The sequence below is a fragment of the Diachasma alloeum genome, unplaced genomic scaffold (assembly GCF_001412515.2).
Source record: "Diachasma alloeum isolate Michigan unplaced genomic scaffold, Dall2.0 Dall_scaffold_00871, whole genome shotgun sequence".
In the NCBI taxonomy this organism is placed as follows: domain Eukaryota; kingdom Metazoa; phylum Arthropoda; class Insecta; order Hymenoptera; family Braconidae; genus Diachasma; species Diachasma alloeum.
The window spans coordinates 102,194-119,115 of NW_021680992.1; the positions used below are offsets into that span (position 1 = coordinate 102,194).

Sequence of the window (16,922 nt, forward strand, 5' to 3'; positions counted from 1 at the left end):
AATTCTTAGAGAAAGTGCCAGGTTTTATATTCGATGACAGAGGGAAAAATCAGTAAATTTCAAATTTTATAGAAAGTTCAGTGGAATTCCATTTTTTTTATAGTAAGAAGACAAGGATTTTCCAAAGTATTCAAATTTTAAATCGATATTCTAAAAATGCATAAATATCATTCTATTCCACCCTCCACTCGAAACGACACGACTCAATCGGAGCTGAGTTCTAAGCGTTGAGCCACAGCTCAAACTCAAGTGCCGGGTTATGCCGTCTGATGAGCGTTCGACTGTGAGCCGGTATGGAGCGGCGTGTCGCGGCGTGAACTCGGGTCAAGCGGCAAGCCGAGGCTGAGCTCGCGCTCACCCAAGTTGCGGCTGAATCCCTGGTTGAATTTCTACCCGGGTATGAAATTTCACAGATGGTATATAAATTGAAAAAGTAAATATGAAAATAAAAGGAAATTATAATTTTGGCGGCCGCTGTGGTATACTGAAACCTCGTTGAGATATTTTCTACAGAATTTCCTTGGCTCAAATTTCCTAATTTTTTTTGTTGGATTTTTTGATGAAAAGAAAAGAAAAATGGAATGAAAATTCTATAGAAAATATCTCAATAGAATAACCTGTAATACTAATAATACTAATGATAATAATAATAATAATAATAATAATAATAATAATGATAATAATAATAATACTAATAATAATAAGTAAAGTAAAATATAATAATAGTATCGATTTCAATTGACTTTTGCTATAGAATATTTTCTATTGAACATTTCAACAGAATCGGCCAAAAACTAATAGAAAGTTTTTCTATTAAATTTTTTTTATGCGTCATTCGGGGAATGATAAAACTGCCGGAGAGTCGAGGTAGGCCTCGAGCGCATACTATCAATTTAGATTATCAATTATCAAATTTATCTATTGAATGATCTAACAATTTCATAGCTAATGCGTCATTCACATCGCCATTTGTAAAAAAAAACTTTTTAAAAATATTCTTTTCTAATGAATGAATAACGGAAATTGTTTAATCTTTTGGAAATAATCTTTTTTGGTGTGAAATCGATTTCTCATAATATTCTGAATATGAATGTTCTTGCTACGATTTATAACAAATTATTTTTGGGATGGAAGAATAATTGTTTATAAATTATTTATGAAAAGGGACGTAGTGCTCTACTCCTTAAAAGTAGAAAGTACTAGTAAAAAGTAGAGTGTCAGATTTTTAAAAGAAATTAATTAATAAAACAATGTAGCGCATTCGCTAGGAAATTGTATTCGATTTCCATTAAGAATTTCATTTGATATTCGTTCATTTTATTAAAAAATTCTGCCCATTTCTTTCGAATTCAGATGTTGTATAGGAAATAATTCATACGAAAGATCAATACAATATTCTACGCAACAGATTCTTTGGAGACCGTTCTCACACGAATAATTCTTCAATGCGAGAGGGAAGGAATGCAGGGAAATCAACGTAGAAAATTTATGCCGAGAAATTTTCATAGAAAATATCTCAATGGAACATGTTGCATAAAGAAATCGCAGTTTATTACGTTTTTTCTTCTAAACAATCTCTATTGAATATTTTAATTTTTTTATACGCGGAACAACATGAAGCAAGGAAAAAAAATTAATTTTCAATGAGATACCAATAGACTTTCCTAGGTTTTCCCATCAAATACTCGGGCAAACAATCAGATTTTGACCTTCGAATTTTAAATACCCAGCAAACAGTATATCGACAATTTGTCGACGAATTGCCGATGTCCTGTTAAATTTATATGGCACTGGCGAAAATAGTTTTCTGGGTAATAAAACAATTACAAAATGATGAGTAATAAGTGTAAAATAACGCTGTAATAAAACTGCAGGAAATGGCAATTTATTAGATTTTTTCTATTGAATAATTCCTATTTATTATGTTCTATTCAATATTCTAGTATTTAATTAAGTAATGATTTGGAATTAGTCGAAGGGGCATATTCATTGACAGTTCTTCCGAATCAACCGTATGACAAAGATGAATTAAACATGAAGTTATTCCCAAACATTAGAGAATTACAATTAATTATCGTTTATTTTACAAAACAGGGGGATAGATTGAACCATTCGATTTCGTAACACTACTTCCCTTCCGAAAAGTTTCCATCCCGGCAATTTCTACTAGAGCAACTGAAGATTCTAAAACTCAAAAAAATTTTCAATGGAATAATCACAAAATTTGGAAGAGGTTTAGTTAAAATCAATAGTTAGAAAAATTCAAAAATAGTTCATGATTCACCACAATCGAACGATTATTCTCCGTTAATTTGATTCCATAATAATATTCTCAAAAATGTGTGGAAAACCAGCGGAATATTTTAATTGTAACGATTTTTGAAACTTCTATTCTGCTTATCAAGTAATATAACAGGACTAGCCACATGAGGCTCACGCGAAGCAATCGGCTAGTTCAAATTGATGTACAATAATTGATAAGATGATCAATATGTTCATTGATATGATCATTAATATAATGATTGATATGATGATGATGATTATTTTTTTTTTTCATTCATTCCGAAATGAATAAATGATATCTTATTGAAGGAAATATTATTTATGATAAGTCAAAGTCGATGAAGAAAAAGTTGAAGTTTCGCGAATGTTCTAGAAAACTCCAGAAATTAATTGAATTTTCTAGAACACTTGAGAAATTCCTCGAATTTTTCAGAACACTTCAGAAAACCTGAGAGCTTTCGACGAAACGGCAAAAATTTCAAGGAAATCTCTCATAGTAATAGAAATGAGAATAATTTGTCTTATAACTATCGTAGAGCATTCTCGAGTTCTCCCGAAAGTTCTAGAAATTTCCGCTATCATTGACTAAATAGATGTTTTTAGTTTCGAAGAATATTCCCTCATTTCCTAGAAAATTCGAGAAATCTTCAGAAAGTTATGGAAATTTCTAGAACTTTCTGTGTTTCACCCTCTCAGGGATGGATTTTCGAGAAAATAAAAAACACGTGTCTTTTTATTTTGAAAGGAGAATCTACAAGCGCATTTTCAACTCTCTAACTTGAGCGGTTCTCGAAATCGCATACAAAAATTTGCCCCCTTTTCACCCCCTTAGGGGGTGAATTTCCAAAAACCCGCCCGTAGTGCGAGCTTACTTCACTAAGGGTAGCTGTAGGCAAAACTTATTGCTGAGATAAAATTATTATTGAGATAAAAATTAATGAAAGTGAGAAACGATAAGGTTTTGCTATTCTGGTCAATGAAAAAACAATCGAATTCTCAATGAAATACCACTAGAACTTTCTAGGTTTTCCAATCAAATATTCTGGCAAATAATCAAACATAGACTTCTAAATTTCAAATAATAAAACGATTGCAGATTGTTGAGTAACCAAGAGTTCTACAGCGCTCCAGTAAAATCTCCGGCGTTCAATTACAAGTATCGAAAGGGATTCCATGAAAAAAAAACAAGGCCAAAGTACTTGGAAATTCATTCAAGATCACTCACATATTTTTGTACATTATCCGCTGGCTTTAAACCTCGCTTATTCAATTGAATATTATAATGAATTTTATTGTAGATAAATTCCGACTACATTACTCAGCTCGGATAGCAATAAGGACAACAGGATTCCACGTTCGTCTTCCCTCCCATGCCTGGGAAGGTATGATTAATAATAATACGAGAATATCCGAGATATGGTGAGGTAAAAATGTGGGTTATGCCGAGATAGATAAAGATGAATCTGTCGATATCCTTGCGTTACAAAACCTATCATCATGGGCAGTAGGATCCTCAATGACGGGGTGGTTTGATGTTCAATCTTTGTTTAATCAGATTGGAGAATTGAATTATGACAGAGTCCTGTAAGTGCTGAATTATCGAAGAGCCTCCCCTGGATAAGAATAATGGATGAGAGATTCGTGGGCTTTACACTGTCTGAACACGTGGTTACGTTGGCGGAGGTACCGTCAGTGCGTCACGCGAAAATGTCGAGTTGAATGTTACTCATGTATAAACCCTTCTGCTATTGTAAAGTTTCGCTAGTAATTACCAACTGCTTCCTCAATACGCGTAATTATTGTCTTCATCTTTGGCGGTACGAATTCTGAAAATTTCTCAATTTCGAGGACTGAATGGTGAAATTATAGATGTGAGGAACTATTGTCAGAGATGATTATGTTATTTCTAGTTGCCTTGACCAGAGACGAGAGACATTGAATTGTTTGGGAAATTAACGTGAATTTATTTGAATTGCAATTAAATTTTTTGAAAAAAATCAAATATGCGGGTAGAGATGGATTATTTAAGGCATTTTGCCTTTTCTCTGACACGAGCAACATTTTTTAGTGTCAAGACGATGTCAAGGAAGGGAGAATGGAGAAGAAATTGCAATTTTTTTTTGTATGGGAAAAAAATTGGGGAATTTTTCTTTTCGATGTGAAGTAAAAAATTGAAAATTTCTCAATTTTAATTGAAAGAAAAATAACAAAAATTTTCTGTACGAATTGAAGAAAACTATCGCCAGGTTTTTCTATTGCAATTGAAAACAGAAATCACAGAATTCCAAAAATCGGAAAAATTTTTTTGAATTGAAAAAAAACGCAAAATTTTTTTGTTTAATTCATCGTAAAATTTAATTATCGCCCTCGCCCTCCTCTTCGTTCAACTCCCCCTCCTCAGCAGCAGCCTCCTGATACTATTGATACTCAGACACAAGATCATTCATGAATAATTAAATCACAGACGTGAGGACAATTGGGAAATTAACGTGATTTTATTCGAATTGCAACTTAAATTTTTTGAACAAAATCAAATATCAGAGGAGAGATGGATCGAGGAAATCTGCCATTCGGACGATGTTAAGGAAGGCAGAATGAAGAAGAAAAAAATAGAATTTTTCTTTTCGCTGTGAAGTGCAAAATTGAAAATTTCTCAATTTCAATCGAAGGAAAAATCCCAAAATTTTTCCCTTCGAATTGAAGAAAACCATTACAAGGTTCTTCTCCTCAAATTGAAGTCAGAAATTGCAGAATTCCAAAATCGCAAAAATCTCTTTGAATTAAAGAAAAACATTGGAAAAATATTCTACGAGAAAAAAATTGCAAAATTTTCCAGTTCAATTGATCGAAAAATTAATTATCGCCCTCGCCCTCCTCCTCTTCATCGAACTCGCCCTCCTCCTCGGCAGCAGCCTCCTGGTACTGTTGATACTCAGAGACAAGATCATTCATATTGCTCTCCGCCTCGGTGAATTCCATTTCATCCATTCCCTCCCCCGTGTACCAGTGAAGAAAGGCCTTTCTCCTGAACATGGCCGTAAATTGTTCAGAGACGCGTTTGAACAGCTCCTGAATGGCCGTTGAATTACCGATGAATGTGGCTGACATTTTGAGACCCCTCGGTGGTATGTCACAGACTGCCGTCTTCACATTGCTCGGGATCCATTCAACGAAGTAAGTTGAGTTTTTATTCTGAATGTTGAGCATTTGTTCGTCAACTTCTTTCATGGACATGCGTCCGCGAAAAACGGCAGCGACTGTGAGGTACTTTCCGTGCCTGGGGTCGCAGGCGGCCATCATGTTCTTGGCGTCGAACATCTGCTGGGTCAGCTCGGGGACTGTCAGGGCCCTGTACTGCTGGGACCCGCGGGACGTGAGCGGAGCGAATCCAGGGATGAAGAAGTGGAGGCGGGGGAAGGGCACCATGTTGACAGCGAGCTTTCGCAGGTCGGCGTTGAGTTGTCCCGGGAACCTGAGGCACGTTGTCACTCCACTAAGGGTCGCCGAGACCAAGTGGTTCAGGTCACCGTATGTGGGGGTTGTCAGCTTGAGGGTGCGGAAGCAGATGTCGTAGAGGGCCTCGTTGTCGATGCAGTAGGACTCGTCGGTGTTCTCCACGAGCTGGTGGACTGAGAGGGTGCAGTTGTAGGGCTCGACGACTGTGTCGGATACCTAGAACAAATGGGGCAATTGGATTGGTGACTTTTTTCAGGGGGTTGGTGAGGAACACGTGTGAAAAAATGTAAGGGGGGGACTACTGTGAGTTTTAAGTCGCGGGCGATTGGAGTGAGATTTCCTATGCATTGAAGACACGGACGAAAAAATTTAATAGAAAAACCTATCGAATTCGCTAGAAAATTCTATTGAATTTCTATTGAACTGTTCTATTAGTTTTTGGCCGATTGTATAGAAATGTTCAATAGAAAATATTCAGTAGAAAAAGTCAATAGACTTCAATTTTTCTATATAACTTATTCTATTGAGATATTTTCTATAGAATTTCCTCGGCTCAAATTTTCTAAGTTTTTTCGTTTGATTTTCTTGATGAGAAGAAAAGAAAAATAGAATGAAAAAAGCTTAGAAAATTTGAGTCCAGCAAATTCTATAGAAAATATATGAAAAGAATAAGTTATATAGAAAAATCGAATTCTGTTAACTTTTTCTATTGAACATTTCAATAGAATCAGCCAAAAACTAATAAAAAGATCAATAGAAATTCAGTAAAAGTTTCTAACGAATTCGATAGGTTTTTCTATTAAATTTTTTCGTGCGTGGATTGATTGTGTACATAAAAAAACGAATAATTAGTGATAACAAATTGATTGTTTACTGGTCGTTTGCTCCGTAGACGTTTAAGGTATTAAAAAAGGTTCAGAGCCTCCAATTTTTGAGCTACAGAGGTTTTTTTAAATGTTCTATTATAATTTCACGGAAATTCTAGAGAAAATTCTATTTTTTCGCGACGATTTCTGTTTAAAATTGAACATTTTGCATGGTGATTTTTGTTAAGCGAGCGCTTAACAACCCAGTCGAATTTTTGTTAAGAAAATCGATGTGTTTTCATGTATCTTAGAACTGATTAGATTCTGAGCAACATCTTTTCAAAGATGTTTCATCATTTGAGACTTTTCAATGATTTGTCAATGTGCGTCAATATGGGTTTTTTCATTATTATTTTTTTCCATTCTATTTTTCTGCTTTTTTCGTTAGGAGAATCAAGCAAAAAAGCTTAGAAAATTTGAGCCGAGGAAATTCAATGGAAAATACCTCAATAAAATAAATTGTATAGAAAAATCTGATTCTAATGAATGAAGGAAAGGCGATTGGTCGGGAAGTTATTGGTCCGACCCATAATGGGTCACACCCACTCCAACCCACCCGCAATGGGAGCGAGCGCCCAACAACCCACTCGAATTTTTTTATTAAGGAGAGACTACTGTGAGTTTTAAAAGTCGTGGGTTATTGGAGTGAGACTTTTCATACGTTGAAGATCAGTTATATAGATCTAAAAACGAATAATTAGTGCAAAAAAAATTTTTGTTTATTGTTCGTTTGCCCGAAAACGCTTAAAATTCCAAAAACAGTCCAGGGCCTCCAATTTTTGAGCTACGAATGATTTTTTTTCTCAAAATTTTCGGAAAAATATGTGGAATAACAATTATGAGCGATTTTTTTTTAATTCACCTCTTACATGGCTAAATTTGCTTTTTTATATTTTTTTACACAAATAGTGAATTTTTTTACATGAAAAAAAAAAACAAAATCAGCTGTGTAGGAGTCGAATTTCAAAAAACTTGCTCGTAATTGTTGTTCCACACATTTTTCCGAAAATGTTGAAAAAAAAATCTTTTGTAGCTCAAAAATTGGAGGCCCTGGACTGTTTTTAGCATTTTAAGCGTTTTCGGGCAAACAAACAATAAGAAAAAAATTTTTTGAACTAATTACTCGTTTTCAGATCTATATAATCGATCGTCAACGTATGAAAAGTCTGACTCCAATAACCCACGATCTTTAAAACTCACAGAAGTCTCCCCTTAATTGATGTACCTTTGGAGAAGGTACAACGCTGAAAGTCATCATAATTCTGTCCGGATACTCCTCCCTAATTTTGGAAATTAGTAGGGTCCCCATTCCCGCCCCAGTGCCACCACCAAGTGAGTGGGTCAATTGGAAGCCCTGCAGACAGTCGCAACTCTCCGCCTCTTTTCGCACAACGTCGAGTACCGAATCCACGAGTTCAGCGCCCTCGGTGTAATGACCTTTGGCCCAGTTATTTCCCGCTCCACTCTGGCCAAATACAAAGTTATCTGGACGAAATATCTGTCCAAATGGTCCCGAGCGTACAGCGTCCATAGTACCTGGCTCTAGATCAACCAGAATTGCTCTCGGCACGTATTTTCCGCCAGTTGCCTCGTTGTAGTATACGTTTATTCTCTCCAATTGGAGGTCCGAGTCACCGTGGTAGCAGCCCGTTGGGTCAATTCCATGCTCATCCGAAATAACTTCCCAAAACTGTCGAGAAAAAAATTTAATTGGATTTTCACTCATTCACCTACATTTATCTTGATTTGCGATTGTTTTATTTGACTTGATTACTCTTCGCTCCAAATAAAATTTTCCCATTCACAATTGTAGTAGATAATTAAAAAAATTTTTTTTTTAGTAATAATCTTTTCTACTTCATGAATTGATTTCATTCAACACAGATTTGACCCATTTTTTTTGTCCCTTGGAAAACGTAACTTGTTAGAAATTCATAAAGTTAATGGAATCCTGTTGACTCACTTTCATGCTCGTAAATAACTTTTAAAAACTGCCGAGGAAAAAATTTCAATAGATTTTACTCATTCATCTGAATTTATATTGATGAGCGATCGTTTTATTTGATTCGATTCTACTTAATCCCAAATAAACCTTTCCCATTCATAAATTAATTCTAATGGAAGAAAAATGCATAAAGATAGATTTTGTTATTGGTAAAAATTAATTGTCGATGAATGAATAAATTCAATTAAATTTAATTTGATGTGGGAAATGTTCTTTCATTCACGGATTGATTTTATTCGATAAGGATTTGACAGAACTATTTTTCTCTTTTTCTTCGGAAAATTTAGGTTTTCATTGATGGATAAATTCAATGAATTCGCACTAGTTCAATTTCATATCTGTCTAAGATCTCAAAACTGTCGGGGCAAAAATTGAATTACATTTTCACTCATTCTCCTACAATTATTTTGATTAGCGATCGTTTTATTTAACTCGATTCTTCTGCGCCCAAATAAATCTTTCCTATTCATAAATTAATTCTAATGGCAGAAAATAAATCAATGAATATTAAATTTTCCTTCTGAAAAGCCAATTTACGGTAAATGAAAACTTTTATAAAATTTCATTTAATGTGAATAATTTCTTTTAACCTATAAGTTTATTCAATACAAATTAAATCCCATTTTTTTTTTCATCGGAAAATTCAATAATTTGTGAATGAATAAATTTAATGAACAGGAAATCGTCGGCTTCAATTTAATTGATTTTTTTTCTGTATTTTTTCTCTCTTGAATTAATTTCATTCCATGATAATTCAATGCTTTTTGCTGCTGCTTATTCAGAAAAATAGATTTTTACTGGATTGGAGAATTTAATTGATGTTGATTGCATTGATGAAAGTATTACCTTCGCCCCAATTTGATTGCCGCACTGGCCGGCCTGCAGATGCACAATTTCACGCATTTTCTCGAATTCCTTCTACCTCTTGGCAATAAAGATTTATTCAGCGAATGCTCGACTTTATTATATCACCTCGAGAGGAAAAAAAACGTTCTATCCGATAATCTTCGTCAAACGAGGTCGAGACAAGAGACAATGACTCTGAACCGTGTGAAAAATCACAATCTTATGACAACAACAGGCGATTGTTTTTTTTCTCCAAGGCGACCGAAAGAAAATTTCACGATCGCGTTTTTCCCCCACTTCTGGGGATTTTTTTCCCGAAGACAAAGGACTACGGGTTTGTTCTAACACCTATGTAACAAAAAAAATAAAAAATTTAGAAATTACATTTTTAAATTGATAAAACGAATTCAAACGAATAAAACGAATTCACTGTCGATTTATATCGAAGGCAAATGATTTTAGAAGAAAACGTTAAAAACGTTATTGAAACTAAGAAAATTTTTAGAAAATCTCTCTATATCATAAAAATCCAAATCTACTTCTGATGATAAAAATTTGGTAGTCAAAAGTAAGACTCCAAAATTGAGGGTCACAAGGGTCATGAGTGTTAGAATGAGGGTTATGAGGGTCAGATTAAACGTCATGAGGGTCAAAATAAGGGTCACGAGGGTCACATTAAGGGTCAGAATAAGGGTGCAAATAAGGGTCACAAGGATCAGATTAAGGTTTATATGGGTCAGATTAAGGGTCACAAGATCATGATTAAGGGTTCAAATCAAGGTCATGGGGGTCAGAAACTAAGGGTTATAAGGGTCAAAATAAGGATTGCTATAAAAATTCAAATGAACTTTTGGTGATGGAAATTTGGTGCTCGAAATTAAGACCCCAAAATTAAGGGTTAGAAATGAAGGGTCATGAAGGATATAATGAGAGTCACGATGGTCAGATTAAGGGTCACAAGGGTCTGAATAAAGAACAAGGGGGTCATGCATTTTAATTGCAAATTTTTGCAAATTTTTGCGTGAGAATAATTTGAAAAGTTCATACATGATCAGCCCCATCTAAATGACATTCTGCTATTTTTTTTTTATTCTTACATTCTGCTATTGATGATTTCTTCTCGAAGCATTTTCTTCCTATAAATAAATGATAATTGTTTAAAATTGGGACGAACGGAGTTTCCCCGTATATGCCCAGGTGAATGTTTATATACGTGTGTGCCAATTTTCCAGAAATTGGCTCGATTCACCATAATACCACTTGTATCAAATATAATTCGACAACGTTTGCATGCATTAATCAATCGATCATATCCCCATGATTCTCATGCAATCATTTAATGGGTGCTAATTTCGCCGGATCACTAAAGAATATTCTGCAGTTTGACACTAATTCAGGGATTTTGAATCAGAGATCGTCAGGAAAATAATTTCCTTTAATTAACGTTTCATTTCAATACCAGTGGTTAATGAAAAAAATTGGATTATGATTTTTTCGTAATGAATAATAATTCCAAATGTTTTTTTCATTGCGATACTAATGAGGAATGGAAATAAAAAAGGAAACAAAGAATTTTTTTTTTCAATCAATGATAGTATAAAATTAATTTCCATTCATGTGTCAATAATGAAATGCTATTCATTGTTCACTATAATAGTAGTGGATAATGGGAAGTTGAAAGTACGGTGACTTTCGTCACAAATAATTGAAATCTTTCGATTTTCATTATTGATTGAATGATAACTCTAAAATGTCCAAGAGTAATTCCTGATTAGATAAATAATAATGTTCACTTTAAATTATTACTCATTGATATGGTATTGAAAAATATGAATTTCTCAATATTTATTTATAATATAATATAAAATATTTTTTGTCATTCCGGCCGTGAGTCAGCGCTTCACGGACGCTCCGCGTCCGTGAATCTCTGCCTACGGCCATCATAACAAAAAATTCTGTTCGTCATACGGCCAAAAAAAAACTTTTCATGCAAACTCATATTCGCCAGAAAAGTTTTTTTCGGCCTAGTGACGAAATATACTATACCCGTCATTAGTGATTAAGCAAAGTTATATATATTCATAAATTTGCTTAATCACTAATAACGGGTTTTACTTTTGCTTAACTTATAGGGGAGGTTGGGGTAAAACGGACACTTTTAATGACGGGTTGAAATGTTAATAAAATTTAATTTTTTTTTTCATTGCAAAGAACAGTCTTTCCCTTTGTGATGAGCCTAAACTGAGCTCAATTGATAAATTTGTTTCTGAGTTATGAGTAATTACACCAAAACTCTAAAGTGTCCCTTTTACCCCACTCTCCCCTAAAGAAATATGAATTTTAAAAAATACTCAGGACCCTGAGTCTCTTCAACGGGGGCTCACATAGAAGTGTTGATGTGAAAGTGTTGAAGTGAAAATGCAGAAGAGAGTTTCATAAAAAAAATAGTCAAAGTTCTTGAATAAAAAAATCTTAAAAAAAATCATAGCCCTAAAATTTCACCTGGATCCGAAAACATCGATAACGAGTGCAATCCAAAATTCCCTGTCTCATGTTTTCCCGCTGTCATCCCAAACGCGTTGACTCACTCTCAGAATTAATGACAGCGCGAAAGCGAGTTGAACGGACTGCTTCATTGAGCATAAGCTCGCTTGTCATTCGACGTGAATATAAACTACTTGGCGTGACTCCCACGTAAGTGCACGTTTGACGGCGTCCACGGATGACTCGCGCATTGCGCAATTGTGGTGGATAATAACAGTCCATGTAATTTCATTTCTCATACATCATAAATCATTGTCATTTATTCTGCTGTGATATTTTCTAATGGAACGATCACTCATGTGCATTCACATTTAGTCAAAATATTTTTTCGTTGTTTAAATTGTTCTTATGTCGTTAATTAATGGAACAAATCTTGGAGGATCGATCCATATGATTCTATAAATACAAATCGCACTAGAAGAACTTCATTAATTTCGCCAATATTTTTATTTGATTTTATCCATTCAATGTTTGCCTCGCATTACGGAGAAGAATTTTTCCATTTTTTTTCAAGTTAACGTCTTGAGGGGTATCGATTTATTCAGGAGAGTGAGGGAAACCTAACGCAACAATGGCAAAAAAATTTATTTGTGAGCAACAATAGCTGCAGGGAAAAAAATTAAATGGAGAAATACCTGAGATCACCGCTATTTCGTCTGAGTTCTATACGAGCGAAGCACTCCAATCTTTATTTTCATCTTTATTGGAAAAGACTCCACACTGAGAGAAAAAATTTGCTCGGCCGAAGAACCATATGCTCCGAGTGAGATTTGATGGAGGGGAACAGATTTACTTGAGGAAAATTAACCAACTTGATAAAAGAAAATGTAATATTCTTCACAAAAATTGAATTTTTGTCGTGATCATCAGAAAAAATTAAATAGAAAAACTTGGCGAATTCTATGGAACGATTCAGCTGCTGCTAACGAGCCTTTTTAACTATCAATACCATTTTTTTATGGTGTGGTGTAATTTTAATTTCTCTAAAACTCCTGCGCCGAGGAGGATGATGCCTTGTGTCACGCGGTAGTTTTCCCAAAATTCTCATGACTTTGACTGTATATTCTAATTCCTATTGAATACTCAAATAATTAATGTCGGAACAAGGGATAGTCCTTTGCCTTCCGCAGTGAAAACGACGGAATTTTCGTGCCGAAGTGCTCCGCTCGTACAAATCTCATGCAAAAATGCTGCATTCTCAGGTCTCTCATCGTTTTCTTTTTTTCCGCGTGAAAACTTGAAATTTTTAATAACATTTCTTCAGGACTTCGAAACAGTCGGTCATGTTTTCTTAAGATGTCCCCTAGATTTCAGTATCTGAACTCATACTTTGTGAATGGATGGACGATTGAAAATTTATGTGTTTTTGTAGACTGCGGTGCAGAGGAGAGTACGAAAGCTCTATATTTTTATATTTGTGATGCAATGAGAATCAGGGAAGAGATCTTAGACATTAGTTAACTTTTACCCTACAACGAGGAATATTTTATTTAGTCTGTCTGGCTTCAATCAATGCAGATTATTCCTAAAATTATCTTTCCTGTTTCTCGCTCGGTCTCTCACTCTCCTTCTATACGAACTTCAAGATTACACACAATCTAAGCCTAATTTGTACCAAAAGCCTTTATTCTTTTGTTTTTTTTTTGCTAAATGATGTTTTAGACTTGGTGACCTTTCTCATCTTTTGAAATTTATATCATTTGTATTATGTTGTAACTATCTGTCCTCCCCCCCCCTTGCTAAGAGGAAACAACTCAAAAGCAATAAATGAAATAAATAAATACCATTGCCACAGAAATTCTCATAGAAAATGCTAAATTTTTCCATTGAATTCGTTCATAACTATAATTTTTAAACCAATTGTTATCTAAGGAAGATGATCATTCCATCCATTACATAATCATCCTCCTAATCATAGGATTGAATTCAAGTAATTAACCCGCAATGTAATTTTAATTAATAAAAATTACATTGAAACACTTCCATCAACTTAACAGATATTTAACTTTACCTTACAACGAGGAATAATTTATTTAGTCTGTCTGGCTTCAATCAATGTAGATTATTCCTAAAATTATCTTTCCTGTTTCTCGCTCGGTCTCTCTCTCCTTCTAAACGAACTCCAAGATTACACACAATCTAAGCCTAATTTGTACCAAAAGCCTTTATTCTTCCGTTTTTTTGCTAAATGATGTTTTAGACTTAGTGACCTTTCTCTTCTTTTGAAGTTTATATCTGTTTGTAGTATTTAGTAACCCCCTGCCCCCCCCCCTTGCTAAGAGGGAACAACTCAAAAGCAATAAACGAAATAAATAAATACCATTTCCACAGAAATTCTCATAGAAAATACTAAATTTTTCCGTTGAATTCGTTCATATCTATAATTTTTAAACCAATTGCTATTTAAGGAAGATGGCCATTCCATCCATTACATAATCCTCCTCCTAATCATCAGACAGAGTTTAAGTAATTAACCCGCATAATCTTAATTAATCAAAATTACATTGAAATCCTTCCATTAACTTTACAGATATTTTTCAATCGATCCTATTCATTCCGTTTTCTTTCCTCATCATAAGTTTGATGAACTAATCTAGCAATAAGATCACGGAATCGTGCAGAAGAATAAGGATTAGGTATTCCATAATTAACGAAATAATCACTAACAACCATTTAGCTGAACAATCGATTTTATTCGAACAAATTCCAGAAAAAAAAATTAGGATTTTGCCAGTGAAAGTCTGCGTGTGAGATCAAGCGCTTGTGGCACCATCGCTCAGCCACTTGTTGGACCATGATTGCGTGATCTATCGACAAATTGCCCACTTGGTAAATCAGTCCCTCGATCCTCGGCGGATTGACATTGGAAATCTTCTTAATCGTCATCCTCCCTCGATTACAGGATAGTCCTCACAGAGCCGAAGCCGACTGGACTGATGGGCAATTAAAGGTCCTCATTCGAAAGTTGCGCTGATTTTTCTCAATCGATGATTTTTAACGACGAGCAGCGATGATGGGGGCAGCGAAGGGGTAGGCTGAGTACGCAGCAGGGGCGTATGCTGAGGGGTAGGCGTACGACGAGTAAGCCAGGGCTGGGGCTGCTATTGCAGGAGCTGCAACAGCTGGCGCTGCTACGTACGGGGCTGCGTATGCGTGATTTACTGAGTGTGCGTTGTAACTACTCGCGTATGTGCCCACTGTCAGTGCTGCAGGTACTGCCGCTGGAACGATCGCACCGGCTGAGCAGACGGCCACGAAGGCGAACAAGAGGATCTGAAAAAAATTGAAAAATTGTTGGATTCAATTTTTTTTAACGAGTCTCTGAAAAAATTAAAAAATTGTTGTATAATTTTTTTTGCGAAGCTTTTCAATTTTTTTTTTTTACATTCTCCTCGTTCGTTTGAGAGGGGATATTCAGAGAGGGGTGGGGGAGGGGTGTTGAATTTGGTACAGTGAGAAATAAATGTAAATCTGCTAATTAAATTTTTTTCAGACAAACAAATGCCGAAAATTTCCATACAAAATCCCGCTATAAATTATTGTTTGAAACACATTCTGTGTTTTTCTGAATGCAGGCGAGGGTAGAATGGGATAGTCTACGGAACTTTGAGATGAGTTTGTTCAGAAATATTTCAGAATCTGAGGAAGACGCAATTTGCTCTGTGAGAAACATTTTGACGAAATTTTCGGTAGGAAATTTTATTGGAATTTTGTTGAAAATATCTTTTTATTTCAAATATTTGATAGAAAATATTGGAGGAACCAAAATTAATGGATGAAATTTCACAGCATAAACTTTATACGTTTTTTTTGTTTTTTCTCAATATAACATTTAAAGAAATTTGAAATCGATATTTAATTTAAAAAAGATATTCTATATTGGAATTGCAATAGAAATACAATAGAATTTGCGAGCAGGTATTTCTATGAAATTTTTGCACACGTGTTAGATTTCCATATTTATCTAACTCTCCAATAATCGATTCATCTTATTTTTACCATTCGCTACTAAATGAAGAATAAAATGCTCTATTCTAAGAAATCTCGAGTTTCTGATCTAATGAAACCCTATTCTTCCGTGAAATAAGAGATCCTGGAATCAAAGCAACCTCTCAATTCAGCGTTCATTTCTACGGAAATCCGGGTTTCTAACAGTCAGAAATTGGAGATTTCTTGATATACCCAATACATATTTTCCTCAATTCAAAGACTTTATTTGTGTTTCTAAAATTGCAAAATTCAACTCTATTTCTTTTATTCAAACAATTAGAAATTGGAGATTTTCCGAATTACCCAAAATATTTTACCCCAAGCAAAAGACTATTCAAAAACTTTTTTATTTGTAAAGTTCGCAAAATTCAAGTGCATCCATTTTATTCAAACAATCAAAAATTGGAAATTTTCCGAATTATCCAAGACATTTTTTCCTCAATTCAAATACTTTTTTTTTCTTTCAAAATTGCAAAATTCATCATCCCGCCTTCTATTCAATTTAGTATCAATTATAAAACCGAATTTTCGATTTACTTTGATTTTTTCCCATAATTTGAATTTAAAAAACGGGAATATATCGAAGCCTATTGAATGCTACTTACGAGGCACTTGGTCATCATTTTGATTGTTTTGAGGGTTTGCTCTGCTTCACTGGGAAAACTGATGTTGAATCGATATCGGGCATCGTCTTTTATACCCAGTTGTCTTCGGTCAGACTACCAACAAAGGAATTCAATCCCCCACCAAGAGGTAGCCTCCCCCTTTAACAAAACAGTTTCAGCATTACTCGACATACTAGATGGCCTCCTGGAGGTATCCACCAAGCCACACCCGATTGGCTACTCTTCCACAAGGGGGAGCCATCGAGAGCCACTCGGTGGCCCATACAACGATTTTTTATTTTTTACTCATTCCCCTCCCCCCCCCCC

General features: G+C 34.8%; 2 protein-coding genes across 2 annotated transcripts; both read right to left on the minus strand.

The window, feature by feature from the left end:
- Positions 1 to 5,136: 5,136 nt before the first annotated feature.
- Positions 5,137 to 9,513, minus strand: LOC107045084 (tubulin beta-4B chain-like). The gene is made up of 3 exons (XM_015267215.1): positions 9,457 to 9,513; positions 7,831 to 8,295; positions 5,137 to 5,955 (listed from the first exon to the last, which is right to left on the minus strand). The coding sequence occupies exons 1-3, from the start codon at positions 9,511 to 9,513 to the stop codon at positions 5,137 to 5,139; spliced, it is 1,341 nt and encodes a 446-aa protein (XP_015122701.1).
- A 5,225-nt stretch (positions 9,514 to 14,738) lies between these two features.
- LOC107045078 (cuticle protein 16.5) lies at positions 14,739 to 16,641 on the minus strand. The gene is made up of 2 exons (XM_015267208.1): positions 16,596 to 16,641; positions 14,739 to 15,273 (listed from the first exon to the last, which is right to left on the minus strand). Exons 1-2 carry the CDS (start codon positions 16,611 to 16,613, stop codon positions 14,995 to 14,997), a joined length of 297 nt encoding a protein of 98 aa, XP_015122694.1. The 5' UTR covers positions 16,614 to 16,641; the 3' UTR covers positions 14,739 to 14,994.
- Positions 16,642 to 16,922: the final 281 nt, after the last annotated feature.

Bases quoted from the DNA above. Each gene is read 5' to 3' on its own strand.
- LOC107045084 (XM_015267215.1), bottom strand. From the start codon at position 9,513: ATGCGTGAAATTGTGCATCTGCAGGCCGGCCAGTGCGGCAATCAAATT. The intron at 8,296-9,456 runs GTAATACTTTCA...TTTTCTCGACAG, and splicing joins GCAATCAAATTGGGGCGAAG to TTTTGGGAAGTTATTTCGGA. The intron at 5,956-7,830 runs GTACATCAATTA...CATTTGTTCTAG, and splicing joins GCGTTGTACCTTCTCCAAAG to GTATCCGACACAGTCGTCGA.